Source organism: Prinia subflava, chromosome 8, assembly GCF_021018805.1.
Source record: "Prinia subflava isolate CZ2003 ecotype Zambia chromosome 8, Cam_Psub_1.2, whole genome shotgun sequence".
Classification (NCBI taxonomy): Eukaryota; Metazoa; Chordata; class Aves; order Passeriformes; family Cisticolidae; genus Prinia; species Prinia subflava.
The window spans coordinates 18,699,380-18,718,993 of NC_086254.1; the positions used below are offsets into that span (position 1 = coordinate 18,699,380).

The window sequence follows — 19,614 nt, forward strand, 5'->3', positions numbered from 1 at the left end:
AGTGCTAGAAAATTTCTCTCAAACTGATGAATAAAGAGATGTTTCTGGGGGACTATTTTTGGTAAAGTGACTTTGCAACACTCCTACTCATAATGCTGTTTTAAATGGTGACATTGATAAGTTGTATATAGGGAAATTGAATAGTTTTGCTCACATAAATGTCACCTGTAACCTGTGTCTTGTCTTTTCTTTTTTGTGTCCTTCCAGTATTGTCCTTCCTGAGACCAGGAGGCTTTGGCTGTCCTGAGCCATGTCAGCGACACTGCCACAGTGGACTGGGCATATGTAAGGGAAAGCAAAATCAGATATTCCAAGGACCAGAACAAATAATGGATAAAAATTTATTGGCTGCAGTGAGGTATATGATGAGAGGCATAAGACCAGGAAAAAAGTTGAGAGATTATTCCCCTTAAATTATAGCTAATTTGCAGAGCGATAAGTGAATCCCAGATGGATATTCCTGCCCTGGGGAGATGTACAATACATCTGTCACTAGCTTAGCCAGTCAGTTTAATTCAACAGCTTTTCTTCAGCGTTTTGGTGACTAAAAGCTCTTTAAGCTACCGATGTCAGCTATACCCAGCTCTGTGTGTGGATCATTGGAGAAGCACAGGATCCCCGTTTGGCACACAGGGAGCCAGCCCACGGCGCTGTTCCCAGAGGGGCCGTGGGAGCTGCTGCTGGGAAAGCTGCTGGGAGGCAGAGCTTTCCTTCAGGCTTGTGGGGGCAGCTCGTTGATGGTGGAGGACACCACCTCCCCATTCACACTGTCGTGGACAATCGCTTTGAGCTTTCGGTTGCTCAGCCCAGAGTGTTCTGAAAGAAAAGAAAGTTTAATTAGCCAAGGAGCAATGCTGAGACAAAGTGATGCAGGGAAAGCTTCATTTACAGTCATTTGCCTGCTGCCTCCTCAACGAAATTTTCTCTACATGTTTTCCTTCAAGTCAATATTTGCTATTGCTCTGTGTGAATGTGCTGCCAGAAAGTCACCCTGGGTCTGGTCCAGGTCAGGGCAGATGAATAACACAGGGACAGCCCAGCCAATGCAAATCCAGCAGATTATCCTGGATGTCTCCAGGTCATGCCCATGCCAGAATATGAGTTTCCAGACATGCAGATTTTCGGTTTGCTCTCAAGCCCTAACGCTGTTTTAGTCACCCAGTGGAGCCTCCTTGCCTCTTCATATCCCAGGAAAGCTTCAGTGTGGAGCCTGAGCTGTGGCCATGTGTGGGACTGGCAGGGCTGGGGCTCAGGTAGCCCACGGGCAGGCACAGCCCAGTGGGCTCTGCAGGGAGCCCTTCACACCAGCCAGGGACCTCTGAAATGCTTCTCAAAGGCCTGACTGAGTCTGCCATGCACACCTGCCACAGTTCACTCAGGTGAGGTTAAAATTGCCCCGAGTAAAATTTGATTGGAAATGACAGTAATTAAGAGTCACTACAGAGAACAAAGTAAGGAACTCCTACCTTTAGTTTCAGATTTTCTTGCTGTCCTGTGAAGATAACAAAATAGAGAGAAAATAATGTTACACTAATTTCAAGAAGTTATTCATCCCCTTCTCACTGTTTCTAATGAGACCTCATCCCATTATGAGATAAAATTTTAAAAAAGGAAGGGAAAAGGAGGATTCTTTAATACCAAGTGAGCTTTCCCTTTGGTAGATACTCTCCCTGGGCACATTCACTCCTGCTTCCAGGGACAGGTACTTTGGTTCTTGTGTATTTGGAGTTGCTCAGGATGATCCCAGTTTGGCTTCTGACAAATACCCTCACACTTGGGGCCACTCTGTCCTGCCTGCCTGAGAGTTGCAGTTCTAAAGGCTGCTGATCTTCCTTTTTTGACTTCATACAAATCAGATGAGAGAACAAAAACGAGGCCAGTGTTCTCCTATGCTGAGATGGCCATGCTGTGGGAATTTTATTCTTTTTTTTTTAATAAAAAGTTATATTAATGTAGGTAATCCAAATTACATGGATACCAGTGTCTCAGTACTCTGAGTGGCTCCAGCTTTTTATTATGATCCGTCACATTAAAATACCAACCCTTGATGTAGTATGGAACTCACAAGCTTTGATTAAGCATAAACAAACAAACAAATAAATAATCCAAATATGAGAACTCTCATCTGTTCCAGTCGGGGCAGCTCTGCCTTACCCGTCAGCATTCCCTTCCAGCAGCAGGCGGTACGTGGAAATTTCCTTTTCCAGGCGTGTTTTGATCCCAAGAAGAACCTTATATTGGTTATTTTGCTGCTTCATGTCATGACGAGCCTGGCTCAGCTCTTCCTCACACCTGGAGATGATCTGCTGCATGTTTTGAAGCGCAGCAGCGTAATAATTCCGAGTGTCAGCCAAGGTGTCTTCCAGCATGTGTTTCTGATGGGGCAGATAATACCAAGACCATGATTATTATTTATGTGGTAGATACAACACAGAAATACCAGCAAATTTGGTCTCTAGCTAGAAGATTGCAAAATTAAGGCTTTGGTAATTTAAGCACTTATGCATTTGCATAACTATTCTTGTGAAGGCAGCAGAACCACAAAGCTGTGCCGTGTGTGCATGAGAGGCAAAACTGAGTCATTTATCCCTGCCATATCCGTTCTGCTCAAAGCCCTGCTCCTGAAACTGCTGTCTGTCCTTTCTGTGCTGCATCAACTGCCCAGAATTGCTCCAAGGTCTGCAGGTCTCTAGGATGTGAGCTTTAACCTGTGTAAGAGCTGTGTAATATTTGTGAACATTCCCCACCAATATTTTTCACAGTTTGTGTATTTCATGCCTGATAACAGGGCTTGTAAATATGATATGAACTTTGCATTCTTTGTGTTACTGTCTGTCTTCTGGACACATTTTCTTTCTAGACCTGGAGTCAGCTTTCCCTTCTCTTCTTCTTCTTCTTCTCCTCATATTTTGAAGAGGCATAAATTTTTCACTTCCTGGTGATGGCTGCTGAATCTATTTTGCATATTTTGGCAAAGTTGAGCATGATCTGAATTCCACCTCCCCTCATACTTTAACAACTGCAATAAAGTTATGCTAGGCTGTGGATTTAAATGGAGAATTGGTCCATGACAACTTGTGAGAATGTATGGAGTGAGTGAGCAGCCCGAGATGTCTGCAGCAGATACCTTACTAATCTGTGCTTGCAGCTCAATGTCCAGGGACTGCAAAGTTCTCCTGAGCTCCTTGATCTCGTTCTCGTTGTGCTGGATCTGCTCGGGATTAGGGGTTGCTGCCAGGGACATTGCTGCACTCTGGAGCAGAAGCAAGAGAAAAGCTCAGACTCTGGTCAGGCAGGTACAGGCACACAGGGCTTGGAAATGAGCAGGGAATAGCTGTTACCTGTTCTTTGTACCAGTTGTCCAGACTTTGACGATTCTTTTCAATTATGGCCTCATAATCTTCTCTTATTTCTGCCAGAATCTTGCCTAAGTCTGCAGGAGGGGCTGCGTTTACTTTTACATTGACTTTGAAGTCTTGTGAGGAGCGATTGGCTTCCATATCCTGTTCATGTGTTAGCAGAGGGAACAACCAAACTCGTTTATGGATGTAGAAAGGTTTCAGAGAGCCACAGAATCCCAGAGAAGTTTGGGGGATAATTGTTATATATACATTAGATTAACATTATTTGAAAATTTTATATATTGATAATTCTCTGATGTGACTTAAACCAGCGACATAATTGCTTCTGTGGCACAACTCAAAAAAAAAACATGCAAGAAGATCTTTTCACAGAATGTTTCTGGAAGAAATTAACTCACTGAAGAAGCACTGACATTTTTTATTTATTTATCTATTAGAAACCCAAACCCTTGATGAAAATCTAACAGTAATTTCATCTTTCTTACCCTTTATGTTAATATTTATGGAACTATAACTAAGTTTACAGGAGAGTAATGTAAAAGTTCTATGTAATTGTTAAAGGAATAATTGGATTAAAGCATATAATTACTGTGTAAACAACATAATTACAGGACCAGTCGGGCAGGTAGGGTAACATTCCTTTCAGTGTAGCACAACCTTCTGTGCCTGGTACCATTTTCAAAGCACCCAGGCAGAGGAGCCTTTCGGGGTATGACATCATGGAATGCGGATCAGGTGGACACAGGGATGGCTCTGTTGGTCCCCTGTGTCCAAGAATTCTCCTGGGCTGGAAGGGGCTCAGCCAAAGGCAGCTGCACCTCCCACTCTGCAACCCCTGAGTTTTATTCTCTGCTTTAATAACCCACAGACAGCGAGCAGGACGTTTGGTCCGGTGTTAGGTAATAACTGCAAACAACACCAGATCAAGCGAAACCAGCAGGTTTCAAGCAGTGGAATTATAAATGTGGGAATAACAGCACTGAAAATAGCTGTGGAGAATTCAGAGTAGTGTGGCTTTTGAGAATTATCTAATTACTGTGCTTAGGATTTTGCAAGAATGAGTAATTTTCCCTGATTTCACCCACCATTCTTTTTAATTTTGATCCTTCAAGAATTTGAGATCTTTTTTTGCTCATGTCAGCCTGTTCTGGGTGACTCTGCTTGAGTTTAGGGGGGGTGGACAAGGAGTCCTTTTCCAACCCTCACCCCCTCCATGCTTCTGTGAGTATGGGAAATTATATATTCAGAACTGAGGAAAAAGTCTGTGATGACTAAAACCCAGCAGCACTGTGTGTATTTATATCGAAATCTTTCTGAGAACATTTCTGTCCAATATGTCAGTTATTATTAGCTTTGTATGACAGATGGGTGGGAGAGACTCCAGCAATCTGTTCTTTCTGAAACCCCAGTGTCATTGGTAAAGCAGACACAGACTTTTTGCCTCACCTGACTCTCATTGGCTACCTCAGAAACAGGATTAGGTCCTGAATCATCAATTCCACTTACAGATTGTGGGTCTTACTCAGTTAATTACATGGTAGTAAAGATTTGAGCGATAGGATTTTACCAAGTGGAACTTTTTCTACCTCCTCATGGTCTTTCCTCCTGAGGATGTGCTCTTCTCTCAAACCTTCAATTTCCATTTCCAGATCTGTGGTAATTATGGTCATGCCATCGAGCTCCTTCCGCAGGTTCTCCACATCCAGCTGCACTCCCTGCCTGCGACACTTCTCAGCTTCGTATCTTTATGAGGAAAGAGGAGACACAACGTGCGTGTTGAGAACTGCCCGGGTCAGGCTCTTGTATAAGGAGAAGGAGACTTGCTTAGTCTATGTAGGGAACTAGAGAGAGCAAACAACCAAAGAAACCCATTCTGTTTCTAACACAGGTTATTTAAATATTTTTGAATAGTCTCAAAAATAAAATTAGTTTAATTAGTTTTGTATTTCACTTTCTCCCTTTATGGTAGGAAATAAAATTTCTTGTTTGCACTTCACTTTTTGCGTGTTAACATTCACCAGGTTGTGAAAGCTTTGAGAATAGAACAATATCAGCAAGCACTGATTGCTGTAGCTTTTCCAAAATGGTAACTACTGAGTCCTTCAGAAAACCAAGAAAAAATGTGACGGAAGCCATTTACTACCATCCCTCTCTAAGCTATTGCAGTATCTGTAGTGAGCCAAAGGCATGGAAATGCTGCTGTGATTCCCTTGGGCATGGGAAGCACTTTTGCTCCTCAGCATCTCTCTTTACTCCCTGTTTTGTGGCCTCTGTTGGTGCTTCTCCATTCACCCGATGAACTCAGAGTCCCGTCCCTCAGAGCAGTGCCACTGGTTCCTTTTGTGACACTGCTGACTGATAATGGAACGCTGGCCCTGCTCAGGGTTTCCAACCTTGTCACAATGTTACCAAAAGCTGAGATATTTTTTATAGCTGATCTCCGACTGCTAGAAATAAGACAAATCTTCTTGATTCCTAAGAAGTCTTACTTACAGAAGTGTCAAATCCTTTCCTTTGGAAAGACCTGCCTGAAAATGTTCTGTACAAACATTTTGTCTTTTTAGCTGATCTGAGAACTCTTTCAATGTGCTCAAAATCAGACTGTGCTGGGAGCCAGCGATGCACCAGCTCAGTTACTGTGCACAACGTCTGGGACTCCAAAGTGAAGTTACACAAGGACAGGTGTTCCCTGCAGAGCTGGACAGAGAGGTGATAAATCCAGGAAATGGATTTGGGCTGGACTAGGAAGTGCAGTGCTTAGAGGGGATAATTTGTAATCCCCTCTGATGACAGTTTTAAGTGCCTTTTGTCACAAGTATCAAGTGTCTGCTGTCAAACCTGCTCGTCAGGACCTGCACTAAGTATCATAAACAGGGTGACTCAAGGTTCTTCAGCAATCATTTGTGGGTTTTACATCCTTTTGGGGTTTTTTCCCCTGTTCTACATTGTTTTTATTCATCCAGTATCAACAGAAAACATCAGTAAAATCACTTCCCTATTAGATTAGCAAGAAAAAGTAATGTTTAGTCTAATCCTCTTTCAAATCTAACAAGGAAACCAAAGAAGAGCTTACTTGAGCCTGAAGTCTTCAGTTGCCATGTTAGCATTATCGATTTGTAAAAGGATGCTGGCATTGGTGATCTTGCTATCCTCAATCTGGAAAACAGAGAATCCAGCAGGAGAGTCGGTGTTGCCATGGGGTGACAGTAAATAATCAGTAAATAAGTAAATTAGCCTCTTTGCTACTCATAGGAAGCATCTGAATAGTGGAATTCCCATGCTAAGGAGACCATAGGAATAAAAGCAGTTCAGTTTCCTGATTCACCTAGGTGCTTTGCCATTTTTGTCCGTAATCTTACTTTACTCTCTTTCTTACTTTTTTTGAGGGTATGAACCAGAAGGCATCATCTTATTCCTGGCCAGATAGAGGATATGAATTTCATTACACAAACTTCATGGTCTATTATAGAGTAATAATTACTGCTTTCCTCTGCTTTTCAGACCAGATTCTGATCCTGTTCAGCATTGCTGACAAAGCTGCCTTGGGCATCTTTAGGGTAAATTTCAGTAAGAACCATGAAGCTGTGTCTGAGTACAATCAAAATCCTGCAGTTAATATTAATCACACAATACCACTGGCATCTGGTTGTTGTGGTCCTTTCAGTTATGCACTTTTAGCTGCTTTGAATCGACCAGCAGCAAGGAGTGATTGATTCAGGTATTTGATTTTGCTTTGAGATTTGGAAATTGCCCTAAAAGCTGCAGGAAGAAGCACAATCTCATTCCTTCGGTGCACTCAGCATGCACTGGAAAGGCTCACGTGTCCCTGATAACATGGAATAGCTTTTAGCTATACATCTAAATGCAAACAGGTCAGTATTCTGTGCCGAATGTCCAATAGGAATTCATATATAATTATCAAGAAATCATAAATGGGGGGCATTATGTTCTTTCCTAACACAGAGGAAAAAGAAGTGTGGTTGCCATCCCACCAGCTACCTTCCCTCAGCATCCACAGGCAGAGCAAGGGGCACCGCGGCTGTACTGAAGTCATTTACAGAGCTCTTAACACCTTGGAGTAAATTTCCCACACCTCAATGAATCACAAAGAAACAAGGAAATGACAAAATTCTCCTGAAGTGTCAAAGGTTCACCTGTGTAGTAAATAAGAAGGTGTTGAGGAATGTTTAACTAATCTGCTAACAGAGTGTGCATTCCTGCGCAATTAGCAGCGCACCTCGGATACTGCCCTGGGACACGATCGAGGCCAGCTCAAGAGCTATAACAATACCCTGGATGTGTGGCTGCCTGGAATCTGGTGGCAGAGAAGAGGCAATTCTTGAATCCAGCTCTGTAGAAGGTACAAGGCAACGAGAAAACAACTTGAGTTCACACCAGAATTGCTGTGTGACTCTGTGCAATCCCAGCACTGGTCGGTGCTCTGCCCACTGCCGTGTGGCCCCAGTCGCTCTGCAGCCAGCAGGAGATCTCACATGTGCCAGTTATCTCTTAATAGTCACATGGAATTCCTTTCTGCATCCATCATGAACGTGGCTGCGTCTCCACTACTAGTCTGCAAACTGTCAGCTTTGTTAAGAGCTCACACATTATTATATACAGGGATTTTCCAAGAAGGCTTCCTGCACTGGCTTTACCTCTCATGTCTTTGTCCCATCTCCTGGAATGCTCTGTAGATCCCTTTGCTTATTTAGCAGCACAAGGTGTTTGAGTGAGACAGTTACCTGAAGAATAGCTGCTATTTCATTGTGTATCTGGGTTTGGATGGAGTCAGGCTGGAGCAAGGCTTTTCCCAAAACTTGTTGCTCCGTCAGGCATTTATCCTGAATTCAGGTATCCAGGAGAGTGTGGTTAAAAATGTAGAACCCCAATGATTATATGCCTCCAAGTTCAGACAGGCAGGATATTATAGACATTCTGGATTATTGGATATAGGACCCTAAATTTAGTCTAAATTTTGTTTTAGGTGCTAAATTAGTTTCACCTTTTAAAATAACATTTAATTAATTTAATTATGGTTTATAATTAGATGCTATATTTTCACTCACTCGCAGACATGCTGCTAATTGCAATATTTTATAGAGAAAGTAAAAATTCTGGGTTCAATCACTGAATTGCCACCTGTAAATGATCCTTTCCTGGCCTTCCTTTCCATCCAGGACAGCCACCAGCCTCGAGGTGTCTGTGGCCAGGGACAGCTGTTTAAGGAGTGAATGTTAAAAACAAACAATTTGGGTACAACCTGTTCAAAAGAGAGGGCTTTACCCCAGTCAGCATCATGGCTTTATGCTTACTCTCTTCCTAAATCTTTCTGATTTACTAATTCCAAATCAACCTGAACACATATATATCCTTGATGAACAAGTTTTTATTTCTCTTTCTGTTAAAAAGGGAAGTGCCCAAGTGCCAGGACTGGAGATGGTGACCTTTCTTTATCCTTAAAACAGAAATGGTGCTGACAGTTCTGGCTCTCCGTACACAGGCTGTGGTCCGAGCACCTCATCTACTGCCTGGAGGCAACACTTTTAGCTGTGAGCGTGGAGTTTGATTAAGTTCTTGGCCCCAGCCAGCAAAGATGTGAATTAATACCATTTCCAAGTCGTTTTGGAAAGAATTTCTCAGGATCTTGAGAATGCCAAGTAATTGTATTATAAAAAGCGGAGGGCAAATGATAACATTGCTTTTGGAAGAGCTTTGGGTTTTGCCCCATATGGGTATGTAAAGTTAATTACACTGATTAGTCACACAGATGGTTACAGTGCTAAGGATGTTCATTATGAATACAGATTAATATTATGCTTAAATTTGAAGACACGTGAGTTTGGGAGATTGAAAGAGTTACTGTTGAACATTAATATTAACTACTGGCAGGAACCAGAAATTCTCCTTTTAATTATAGTGAAAACATCCACCAGGAATTTGTCATTGCTATTTTCTTAATTACAATGAAGTATTTTTCCATCTGATTACATAAGCTCATTGGTCCCAAAACTCCTGTAGTTTCATTGTCTGCTACCGCAGGAATCAAAGAGCTGGAATGCCCCAGTCTGTCTGGAGACAGCGGCAAGAGAGGGGCAGGCTCTGCACTCCTCCTGCTTTGTAATTTGCTCAAGACCTGTGCAGTCAAAAAGACCAAGTTCTGCCAGCCGCAGTTACTCAAACCCCAGTTTCAGTACAGAAAGGAACACTTGGCAGCACACGAATCCTTTATTCTGCCAGTCTGCAGAATACCCCTTGCCCCCTTCCAGCCTTTCTTGTGCCCAGTCTCCTCCTTGTGAGCACAAAGAATGTTTATACCCAGGTCCTTCCTGAGGATTTCTAACATTTCAAAGGTTTTATTTAACTTCTTTAAAGAAAAGCCATCAGCATGAAGGAGAGCCCCGATTCCTTAGAAGAGCACAGAATGACACAGTCCCAGCTCTGACTTACCTGTCTTTGCATGTCAGTGACGTTTTGCTCGTACTGGTTGAAGTCATGCCTCTTTCCATGAGACTTTGTCCTGTGCCACTCTAGGATGCAGTTCTCCAGCTGAGCGTTGGCTGCTTCTAAGGCACGGACCTTGTCCAGGTAGGCAGCCAAGCGCTCATTCAGGTTCTGCATAGTCTGTTTCTCATTCCCACCCAGGAAGATGCTTTCCCCATAGTGCTCGCCGAAGCCTCCCCAGGGCGCCCCTCCTGCAGCCAGCCAGAAGGGTCTGGCGGAGGAGAAGGAGGGATGTGTGCTGCTGGCACCACCATCTGCACTTGACGCTCTGTAAGAAGTTTCTTGCTGGGCCAAACCACACCCTGAACTACCCCTGAGGGACGCAGAAAAAAACTGGAAAGGGCCTTGGCTGGTGCTCATGCTTAGCTCTGTGTCAATCGAACCCCAGGTTTGGCTGCCTAGCACTGAGCAGCCTCTTCGCCTTCCCTGAGCAGCTTTATGCCTTTTCCTGTGGGAGTTTCCCTTCGATGAATGACTACAGCAACAAGATTGTGTCATCACGAAACGTGCTTCCTCTTGGTCAATTCTGAAGCATTTATGAGCCTGCACGCTGTTGTTGTTTGGAATCAGCTACATACCGGGCTGCTTTCCTTTCGCTTGTTTGGGTTTTTTTTTCTTTTTCTTTTCATATGATAATAGTGAGGTGTGGCCAAAATCCGTAGGTGTGGAACAGGATCCAGCTCTGCCTCAGACTTCTCTCTAACCCTGTAGTTAGTATGTTGTGTTTTCCTGCTCGTGAAGGGAATAAATGGGAAGCTGGGGCAGGGATGCAGATACTTTCTGTGGTAATTCTCAGGCTGTAGAATTACAGCAGCCCATGGATCCTCAAACCTGTGGATTCTCAAATGCAGCATGTCCTATCAGCTGTCAAGCAACCAAACAGTTTCAGCCTGTGGGAGATGTGAGGCTTTCATGAGGGAATCCAGCTTCTAAACAAAAAAAGCTCCATTCCAGAGTCAGTAATGCCCAGCTGTTCCCTTCAACTGCCCATTTCCTGGGGAAATACATGAGAATTAGGTACTTTTATACTGATTTTCTCATGATTTGAGGTGCAGTCCTGTTTCAGTGGTCTTGTCTCAATAGGCAGCAATGCAAAGATTTCTTGCTATTCCCAGCATTAATACTATTAAGATATTTATATTAGCTATAGAAAATATTTACACTATGAGTTTGTAACAGCACTCAAAAGATTCAAGTGATTATTTAAAGCTACCAGCTTTAAAAATTGACCTGGCAATCATTTTCTGGAAAGTCTGTCAAGCTGTATTCAACATGAAAGGAGCAGTGTGGCTGTTGCAGGTTGTCCTATTCCTCATGATGGTAAGGGGTGTAAATTGAGGAGTGGTCCCATGGCAACTGCTGCATTTAGTGGGTTTGCCTTGTCTTTTTCTAGTCCATGGCTGAGGGATGAGACAGAGGAGGAAGATTTGGGAAGAGGCACGAAGCTGAATGGGCACAGGCTCTCCCGGAAATGCTGCAGCTGGTTTCCTTACCTAGGTGAAGGCTAAACCCCTTCCCCAGGGTCTCCCCTGGCCCTGCTGCTCATCCCGACTGGTGAGGGAGGCTGCATGGAGCAGAGGTGCACCGTCCTGGGACAAACAGGAAGGGATGTGTTTTTCCCTGTTGGTTTCATTTGGAATGCTGCAGCAGTGAGGAATTGTTGCACTCCAGCCTCCCTGGTACCTCCCTGCCTCATTCCTGACGGAGCAGGATTCGGGCTCCTCCTTGTGGCTCGGGCTCGGCTCTGCTCAGCACCTGCTCCTTTCTTGTTCCCCAGCTCCCTTTACATTAAACACATGCTCTTCTTCCTTCCTCAGACACTTCCTTCTGTAGAAATCCTGTCATTTATAACTATTTGGGGAATGAAATCACTGAAAACAGGGTTTTCTAGTAAGTACAAGTTTTGGCACTCCCCAATTATTCTGGTTACAGCCACTATCCATAGCTGCAGTCTGGGGTCAGCCCTGCTGCTGGGGACGGGGATGAGCTTGAAGCACCTGACAGAAACTGAGGCCCTAACTTGAAAATACTCCAAATTATAATAAAACTGATGACATCCTGCAGATCTCCCCAGAGATCAATTTCAGGTTGAATTTTCAGTTTAGCAAGCTGGTGTCTATGAACTGTCACACCGAGATGGAATTGCACATGGATGTGCAGAATAGAACGTGAAATAAAATGAGTCCTCTGTTTCACCTGAAATTACTCCATGGCATTCCCACCCTACCTGGCAGAGAGGCTGGCAGTGTGAGAGACCACAGAGCCTCATTCCTGAGAATATCATGGGTTTACCACATCACGAAAACCAGAATTGTATTTTCTCTTGCAATTAATCCAAAGTACAGGTGATCTGGGACATGGGAAGTGCTTGCCCTGAAGCTCAGCCTTCCCAAACTGGAAAAGATGCCACACAGTTTTTATCCACGCTTGTTCAGGATCGATGAAAAAGACCAAACAACTTACTTCAAAATCTGACTCAACTCGTCATCAGGCTGCAGTGCTGAATTTGGGCTTAGTCACCTCTCTAATGCAGAACAGAGAATGGAAGTGACACTGAGTAAGGAAATAAACTGTTGTCAGCAGATGGCACCCTTGGATGGGGACTGCTCCGCTCCCTGGGAGATGGATGCTCCTCCTCAGTCCCAGTTTGCTTCATCTGGGAAGCATTCTTGTTTTACTGGATAGGAACACGGGGGCAAACGGAGCTCAATTTCTTGCTGCAGTTTAAATACAGGCAGAATATTTTGACAATTACATTGTACAGATCAATGTCCTGCAATAATCACTGATTGATTCAACTCCGCATTCTGGAATACAAATGGATGGTGGAATTCCCTCTCTTGCTGTTTGAGTGACACAAGCAATAGTCACCTAGGTTTTGGATCAGGAAATAAATATAATTTATACCATTTGGTTTTCCTCTCTAGTGGATTGTGATGCTGCTTTGCTGCAGTTTGTCAGAACCTCTTCCAAACCCCTTCCAGTGGGAATGCCAGCAGGATGTGCCTTTCTTACCAGCAGCACCAATGATCTCATGGCCAGACTGTGTATATTTCTTTTTCTTAAATGTCAGAAAATAGAAGACACAAAAATAGTGTCTTTAAGGAGCTTGGAAGGAACATAAAATATGTAATTCTAGAAATTATATTTTTGCAGATACTATAATGTGGATTGCATGTCCAATGATGGGGCTAAGGATTCCTTTTCCAAACATGTTGTGCGAGCAAAGTGCTGCACTTAGGCAACTGCTTTGTGTATTTCTGGGATTCACCAGGCTCTTAAAGGTTTATCAGCATCTCTTCAGCTCAGCTGGTGGGGGATTTGTAGCTGGGACAAGGTGGTGTGGCTAAAACAGCAGGCACAGCAGTGACATGGGCTGGGGATGTTCTTCCTGATGGACAAAAACCAAACGAGCTGCAGCAAACTCTGAGCAATTCCTTTCACCTCACTGTGCCTGCTGCTTCCTTAGGAGCTGAGGGAATTTGCCTCAGTGCTGCAGGCAGTGCAGGAACACAAATATATGCATTTTTTTCAGAGATGCATTTTATTTGTGCATGAATTGCAGCCCTGTTGTGCCCTTGGAATTGAAAACAAAGATCTTAAGGATTTTTTATGTTATCTTGTCTGTTTTAAACTGATACCAGCTCCAGATGACTGGTAGAATCTAATGGCATTTTATCTGTCCATTCATCACATTCTTTATTACTATTTTAAAAGTTATTATTGCTATTACTGTTGTTATTCCCAGAGTATCCCCTGGGTTTTAGCAGCCCATGCTGGGAGGACCTGTGGGCTGTGTGGCAGTGCCACAATGGCTCCAAAAACCACCATTAGACTGGATTTATTTGCAGAAGCAGAACAGAAACTTTATTGTTGTGACACAATAGAGCACCAACAGAAAACAGGCTTGGCATCTCTGACCCAGCAAGCCAATGCCCATGTACAAAGGCAGAGAAAATCTAGGGAAAGACATTCTTGGATACATTCTGGTGATCCGGGGAAGGGAAAGGCTCTTTCTCTCAGCATTAGCCAGTATGGAGGCTGCACTGGTGCTGGGGGGATTCATTTCTTTATTAGAATCTCCTGTCACGGGTAGAAACAGATTTTCCATCATCTTCCATGCCAGAAGAACGGCCTCTTCCACCGCTCCCAAATGCTGTTGTAGGAGGAATAAAAATAATTAAATAGGGAACAAAGAACCAATACGCCCCTGCCAAGACCCTGAGGAGCTGAACGATGAGGTTGTGTTTGTTTGTTTTCTCACAAGATCTTTCACATATCAAAGGCAGAACTGCCTTTACATCTTATCCACTTTCCCTCCTGCTCCTCATGCAGAAAACCTGAGGATATGGATCTGGAAGTATCTCGTATGTTATGTGAATCAGCAGAGGAATTTAGGAATCTTTGGGAGATTTGGGTATTTTAGAATCCCGTGAGCAGTTCATGCAATCATTTTGGAAATCTACTGGTTTCAAAAATGCTCATAAAATAAAGTATTATATTTTTGTCTCTATATGATAAAGAACATGCTCATTGTGGGGCAAATGGAATATCTGGTAGTAAGAGAAAATCCAAGGCTAAGAGGTTTATTTAATGCTATTTTGCCTGTTCATTTCAGCCCCTCATTAAATAAAAATGTTTCTTACCATCCTTGGGGTTCAGTCCCGACAACCTGTAGAAAAGAAATATTTGATTAATGACCATTCCTGACCCTGAAACCATTGAACCATTTAGGAATTTGTGTGGACAGGCAGGATTTCACACGGCTGCTCTCAATGGCTGGTTCTGAGGTGTGTTGTTACTAGAGGTGGTGTTAAGGTGCTTTCAGCTTTGAAATCCACCCCTGTGTACTTGAGAGGGGATGGGAACAGTGGTCAGACCAGTTCCTTATCCTGAGGTGTCTCCTTATACTTCTCTCCTCAGAATGCCCCATCTAGAAACTATATAAGGAGCTGATTCCTCCTCAGAAATCAAAAGTAATTCCATGTATAGATCAGATATGAGAAATGGGCATGAAAATGTAGATTTTACTGAAGTAAGCTGTTCCAGGCTCATTTCTAGCTGTGGGCAATGTTGTGTGTGGATGAGTATTTTCACCTCTATGCACAAATAGAGAAAACCGGGAGCTAAAAAAAGACTGGGAGCAGGTTTTTATAGGTTATCTCAGGCTGGAGGCTGTAATTGCAGTGCAACCAGAGGATTAAATGAGACATACACATAGGGCTTGGTGCCTTTTGTAATTCATCATGGTCAAAATAGTGGCATTTATATTTTCAAATCCTCCACACCCCTGATGTGCAGATTTAGCTTGAGTTACGGCAGCACCGAGCACTTTGCCGGGCACCGGCTTTGCCAGTGCTCCAAAGGCTGCGTGTCAACTCCGGGGTCACCCTGGCAGCTCCAGCCCTGCTCCCTTATCAGTGTTACCCTTATCTCAGTGACATACTGTGCGTCCTGGCCCTCCAGCAGCTGGCGGTACGTGGCGATCTCCTGCTCCAGGCGGCTCTTGATGTCCATGAGCATTTTGTACTCCTGGTTCTGGCGCTCCATGTCGCAGCGGAGCTCGCCCAGCTGCTCCTCCACGCTGGTGACCAGGGCCTGGATCTGAGCCAGCTGCGCGCAGTATCGGCCCTCCGTGTCCCGCAGGTTGGCCTCCAGCCCAGCTTTCTAAAGAGCAATCATGGCAGAACGGGTGAGAATGAAGTTTGTCCCACGGAAGGGGAGTTGAGGAGAGGTGAGAGAGCAAGTGAGGAAGGGGGCAGTGTGAGGCACTGCTCGGGGCAGCTCCGTACCATGCTGAGCTGTGACTGCAGCTCGATCTCCAGGCCCTGCAGGGTGCGGCGCAGTTCTGTGATCTCTGTCTTGCTGGTCTGTATCTGCTGGGTGTGGGTGGCAACTTCACGGTTCAGCTCATCAGTCTGAAAAGAAAAACAACTGTGAAATCACACACAAATGTATAAAAAAATCAATCATTTAGAGAAAGGGAGGTAGGGACCTGCCAGAGCAGTAATTCTGAGGCAGTGCCTTGCTGTGCTGTTCACTGATGTGACCGTACCTGAGTGAAGAACCAGGCCTCAGCATCCTTACGGTTCTTCTCAGCCAGAGCTTCATACTGTTCCCTCATCTCAGCGAGAACTCTGGTCAGGTCGATGCCAGGAGCCGCATCCATTTCCACGTTGACTGTTCCACTCAGCTGGTTCGAGTACTCTTTCATTTCCTGCATGGGCAGGAGGCAGAGGACACAGAAAGATCAGACTCTCTCCTCTCGCCCTGCTCCTGCCCCCAGCAATCCCTGCTGTGCTACACAGTACCTGTGCTATCAAATATCACAGGTGGAACACACATAAAACATTTATCACATTTTCTCTCTCGATGCACCAGCTTCCCTACTCTCTGTGTACTCACACAGGACACACGTATTTACATGTAACTTACATGTATGTTGCATTTACAAGAGATAAATCCCACAGGGGAGTTATCTCCTCCCTGCACTGTCAGGACTCTCACCTCTTCATGGTTCTTCTTCAGATAAGCCAGCTCCTCTTTCAGTGTCTCAATCTGCATCTCCAGGTCGGCTCTGGACAGGGTCAGCTCATCCAGGACCCGGCGCAGGCCGTTGATGTCGGACTCCACGCTCTGGCGCAGGAACAGCTCGTTCTCATACCTGCAGTTCAAAAAAGAAACAAGCACTGGAACGTGTCCGAGTCTGTGTTTGGTAGAGCTATAAAATGATCATATATAGGAGGAACAGTGGAGTGTAGATGGAAACACAAAGATTTAGAAATCTAAAAGTGATAAAGCTGTTTGTTTCCAATATCCAGCTATGGCATAAGGAAGCACAGACAATGGCGTATGGTTTTGTTCCTGAGGAGGATGTGACATTTCACCTTGCAGAATCTAATAATGACTGTCATCATCCTGTCACACAGGACAGGAGTTTCGCAGTGTCCTCCCAGATTGGGTGTGTAGGAAAGCACAGGTGGGCCAGGGCTGCCTAGGACACAGGGGGGGAATAGAAACCTGCAGGTGCATTGCTGCAGGGAAGGCACCTGCACATGGACCTTTAGCATCTGATGTACTGCTGAGTCTGGGAGCTGGAAGATCCCCACCTTACTCTAAATTTCAGACTCCACCAGAGAACTGCTGCAGCCCCATAACAATCTCTTCCTGTCACTCAGTTCATTCTAAATGAAAATCCCAACTATTCCTGCCTTCTTTCCCCTGTGATTCAGGCTAGTAAAAATACTTGAGTGTCACCAAAAAATGAAGACACGAGCTATAACTGATCATGCAAACAGCTCAGTATCCTGAATGCTGTGTTCTGTCAGGTTTATACTCTGAATTGGTCCCTCATTAATGGATTCTGCTTGCCAGGGTGTTTTGCACCTGAAGTTACTGAAGAAAAAACTGTTTTAAGAGAGCGAAGACAAACATGCCCAGGTGAACTTACTTCAGTCTAAAGTCGTCGGCAGCCAGCCTGGCATTGTCAATCTCCAAAATGACCCGGGAATTGTCAATGGTAGCAGCAAGGATCTGGCAAATAAGAAACACGGAGAAAGGTTCTCATGAATAATGGTAAAATCTCTGATCCACATTCCATGAGCAAACAGAAGGCTGTGATACTCTATGCAACATGGATTAGAACCATAATAGGGAAATTTGTTTGTGCAACACCTGATCTTATCTGCAGCCAGGAGAATTATCTTTCCAGCCTTTGAGGCCTACCTGTCACATTCTTTACTATTTGATTCCTGAATAAATATATTGATAGTTCTAAGTACATTTTGCTAATTTTTACTGCAATCATTTTAATTTCAACAAACATCACATTGTCAGCATAAGATATTTGGTGGTTAAATTGAGAAGAGGCTACTCTATTCTGCTAGAATACCCAGGACCTCAATGTATTTCTGATGAGGAATTCACTACTTCTTTTGTAATTATTCAGTCTTATTTTAAAGACATGGAACATGCAGTTCCATAATGGACTTGCCTTCTTATAACTCCTCTACATATGAATGTCATACCTTGTCTCGGAGATCTTCAATTATCTTGTAATAATTGCTGTAGTCACGGGCGGGGCTGGTGGGAGCTTGTTTCTGGTACCAGTCCCGGATTTTCACTTCTAAATCGGAATTGGCCTCTTCCAGGGCTCGTACCTTGTCCAGGTACGAAGCCAGCCGGTCGTTCAGGTTCTGCATGGTTATCTTCTCATTGCCAGAGAGGAGCCCATCGCCGCCACCAAAGCCACCACCGAGGTCAAATCCTCCACCAAAGCCAGCGCCGCCGCCAAAGCCAGAGCCCCCTCCAAAGCCGGAGCCCCCTCCAAAGCCACAGGCTGCCCCCCCTCCAAAGCCTCCTCCATAGCCCCCCCCAAAGCCGTAGCCTCCTCCTGAAGAGGAGACGTACCTGGCCGAGGACACGGAGATGCCGCGGCCGCCGGAGCCGCCGTGGATGCTCGGGGCCCGGTAGGCGCCTCCGGAGCGCACCGAGGACAGGCGGCAGCTGCTGCCCCCAGCTCCCCCAAAGCCACCCCCGTAGGTGGAGGAAGAGCTCATGAAGGAAGTGGCCATGGCTGAAGAACAAGAAGGAGCAAAGGTCAGTGCAGCCTGGCAAGAGAAGACAGCCTGTGCCTTCACTGCCCTGGTGCCTCTTTTATATCCTCATGATTGGGTGTTGGGAGACAAACCCCACTGCAGCCCTCCCTCCAAAATTCCCCCTCCCTAGAGGTGAGGCCAACTATGATGACATTCCTGACAAGCAGTGCTGGCAGCACATCGCAGGGGCTTGGGGTTTCTTTTTTAATTAAACAAAAGGCATGAATCAGATGATGTTTTTTCTTCAGGCTATGGTTCTGAAACTTGGAGTTTACTTCTCTGACATTTAAGAATGGAAAAACAAAGTGAGTTCAGCCCCACCCACTTGCCTATTTACAATGCTCACCATGGCTACCTTCAGAAAATCAACTTTTTCTAAAAATGAGGCTTAAGTAAAGTTCTCCTTTCATTGAAAAATGTACAATTGTCTCTTCAACTCTGTTATTCCTTCTTTTCTATCTGCTTTTTTTTTTTTACTTTAAAATTTTGGAATTGAATTAGAAGTGTTCTTATTCTTGATTTTTTTTTTCTTGGAATTTAATACTTAGATTTTGGAGTCTGAATTTTTAGTACAAAAAGCATCTATACATGGCATTATGTGAGGAACAATCAGCATCCATCAGTGTGCAAGGGAGAATGGGAACAGTAGATTTATTAATTGTTATGAAATAATCCAGAAAGGTAACACAGATTGAAACAACTCAGTTGAAAGAGTAAATGTGGGAGGACTAAGATCCTGTTACCTGGAAAATGTAAAGAGAATGGGTTTAAGATAACACTGTTCTGATAGCAACACATGTGTTTAATGCCAATGCGCACTAGGAAACGCAGTAGTGTTTGAAAATAAGGCTTGAGAAACACTCAGAGGAGTCCCCTTAATCCTCCATTTCAAGCAGGAGTCTGAAACAGAAATACATGACAGAGCTAATAAATGGCCAGTGGAATTCAGGAATTCAGCATCCAGCCCTGCACAGCCCCGGGAAGGCAGATGTGGGATGGGCTGTGTGGGGAGTGTGCCCTGTTCTCTGCACAACACAGGCACCTCAAATAAAGCTCAAAGAAGAAATTGGTATGTTTGCTAAAAACAAAACATCATAAGAAGAGCATTGTTTTTAGCAGTCTTTGACAGTACAGAAAGTGAGCTCAGAACTCAG

The 19,614-nt window shown here is 44.3% G+C and overlaps 2 protein-coding genes across 2 annotated transcripts; both read right to left on the reverse strand.

Moving 5' to 3' along the window:
• Positions 1–327: 327 nt before the first annotated feature.
• On the reverse strand, positions 328–10,673 carry KRT23 (keratin 23). Its single transcript, XM_063403814.1, has 8 exons — positions 9,810–10,673; positions 6,436–6,518; positions 4,949–5,105; positions 3,342–3,503; positions 3,128–3,253; positions 2,155–2,375; positions 1,467–1,492; positions 328–816 (listed from the first exon to the last, which is right to left on the reverse strand). Exons 1-8 carry the CDS (start codon positions 10,359–10,361, stop codon positions 713–715), a joined length of 1,431 nt encoding a protein of 476 aa, XP_063259884.1. The 5' UTR covers positions 10,362–10,673; the 3' UTR covers positions 328–712.
• A 3,030-nt stretch (positions 10,674–13,703) lies between these two features.
• LOC134553757 (keratin, type I cytoskeletal 15-like) lies at positions 13,704–18,494 on the reverse strand. The gene is made up of 8 exons (XM_063403815.1): positions 17,891–18,494; positions 17,314–17,396; positions 16,371–16,527; positions 15,919–16,080; positions 15,656–15,781; positions 15,310–15,530; positions 14,510–14,535; positions 13,704–14,019 (listed from the first exon to the last, which is right to left on the reverse strand). The coding sequence occupies exons 1-8, from the start codon at positions 18,434–18,436 to the stop codon at positions 13,937–13,939; spliced, it is 1,404 nt and encodes a 467-aa protein (XP_063259885.1). The 5' UTR covers positions 18,437–18,494; the 3' UTR covers positions 13,704–13,936.
• Positions 18,495–19,614: the final 1,120 nt, after the last annotated feature.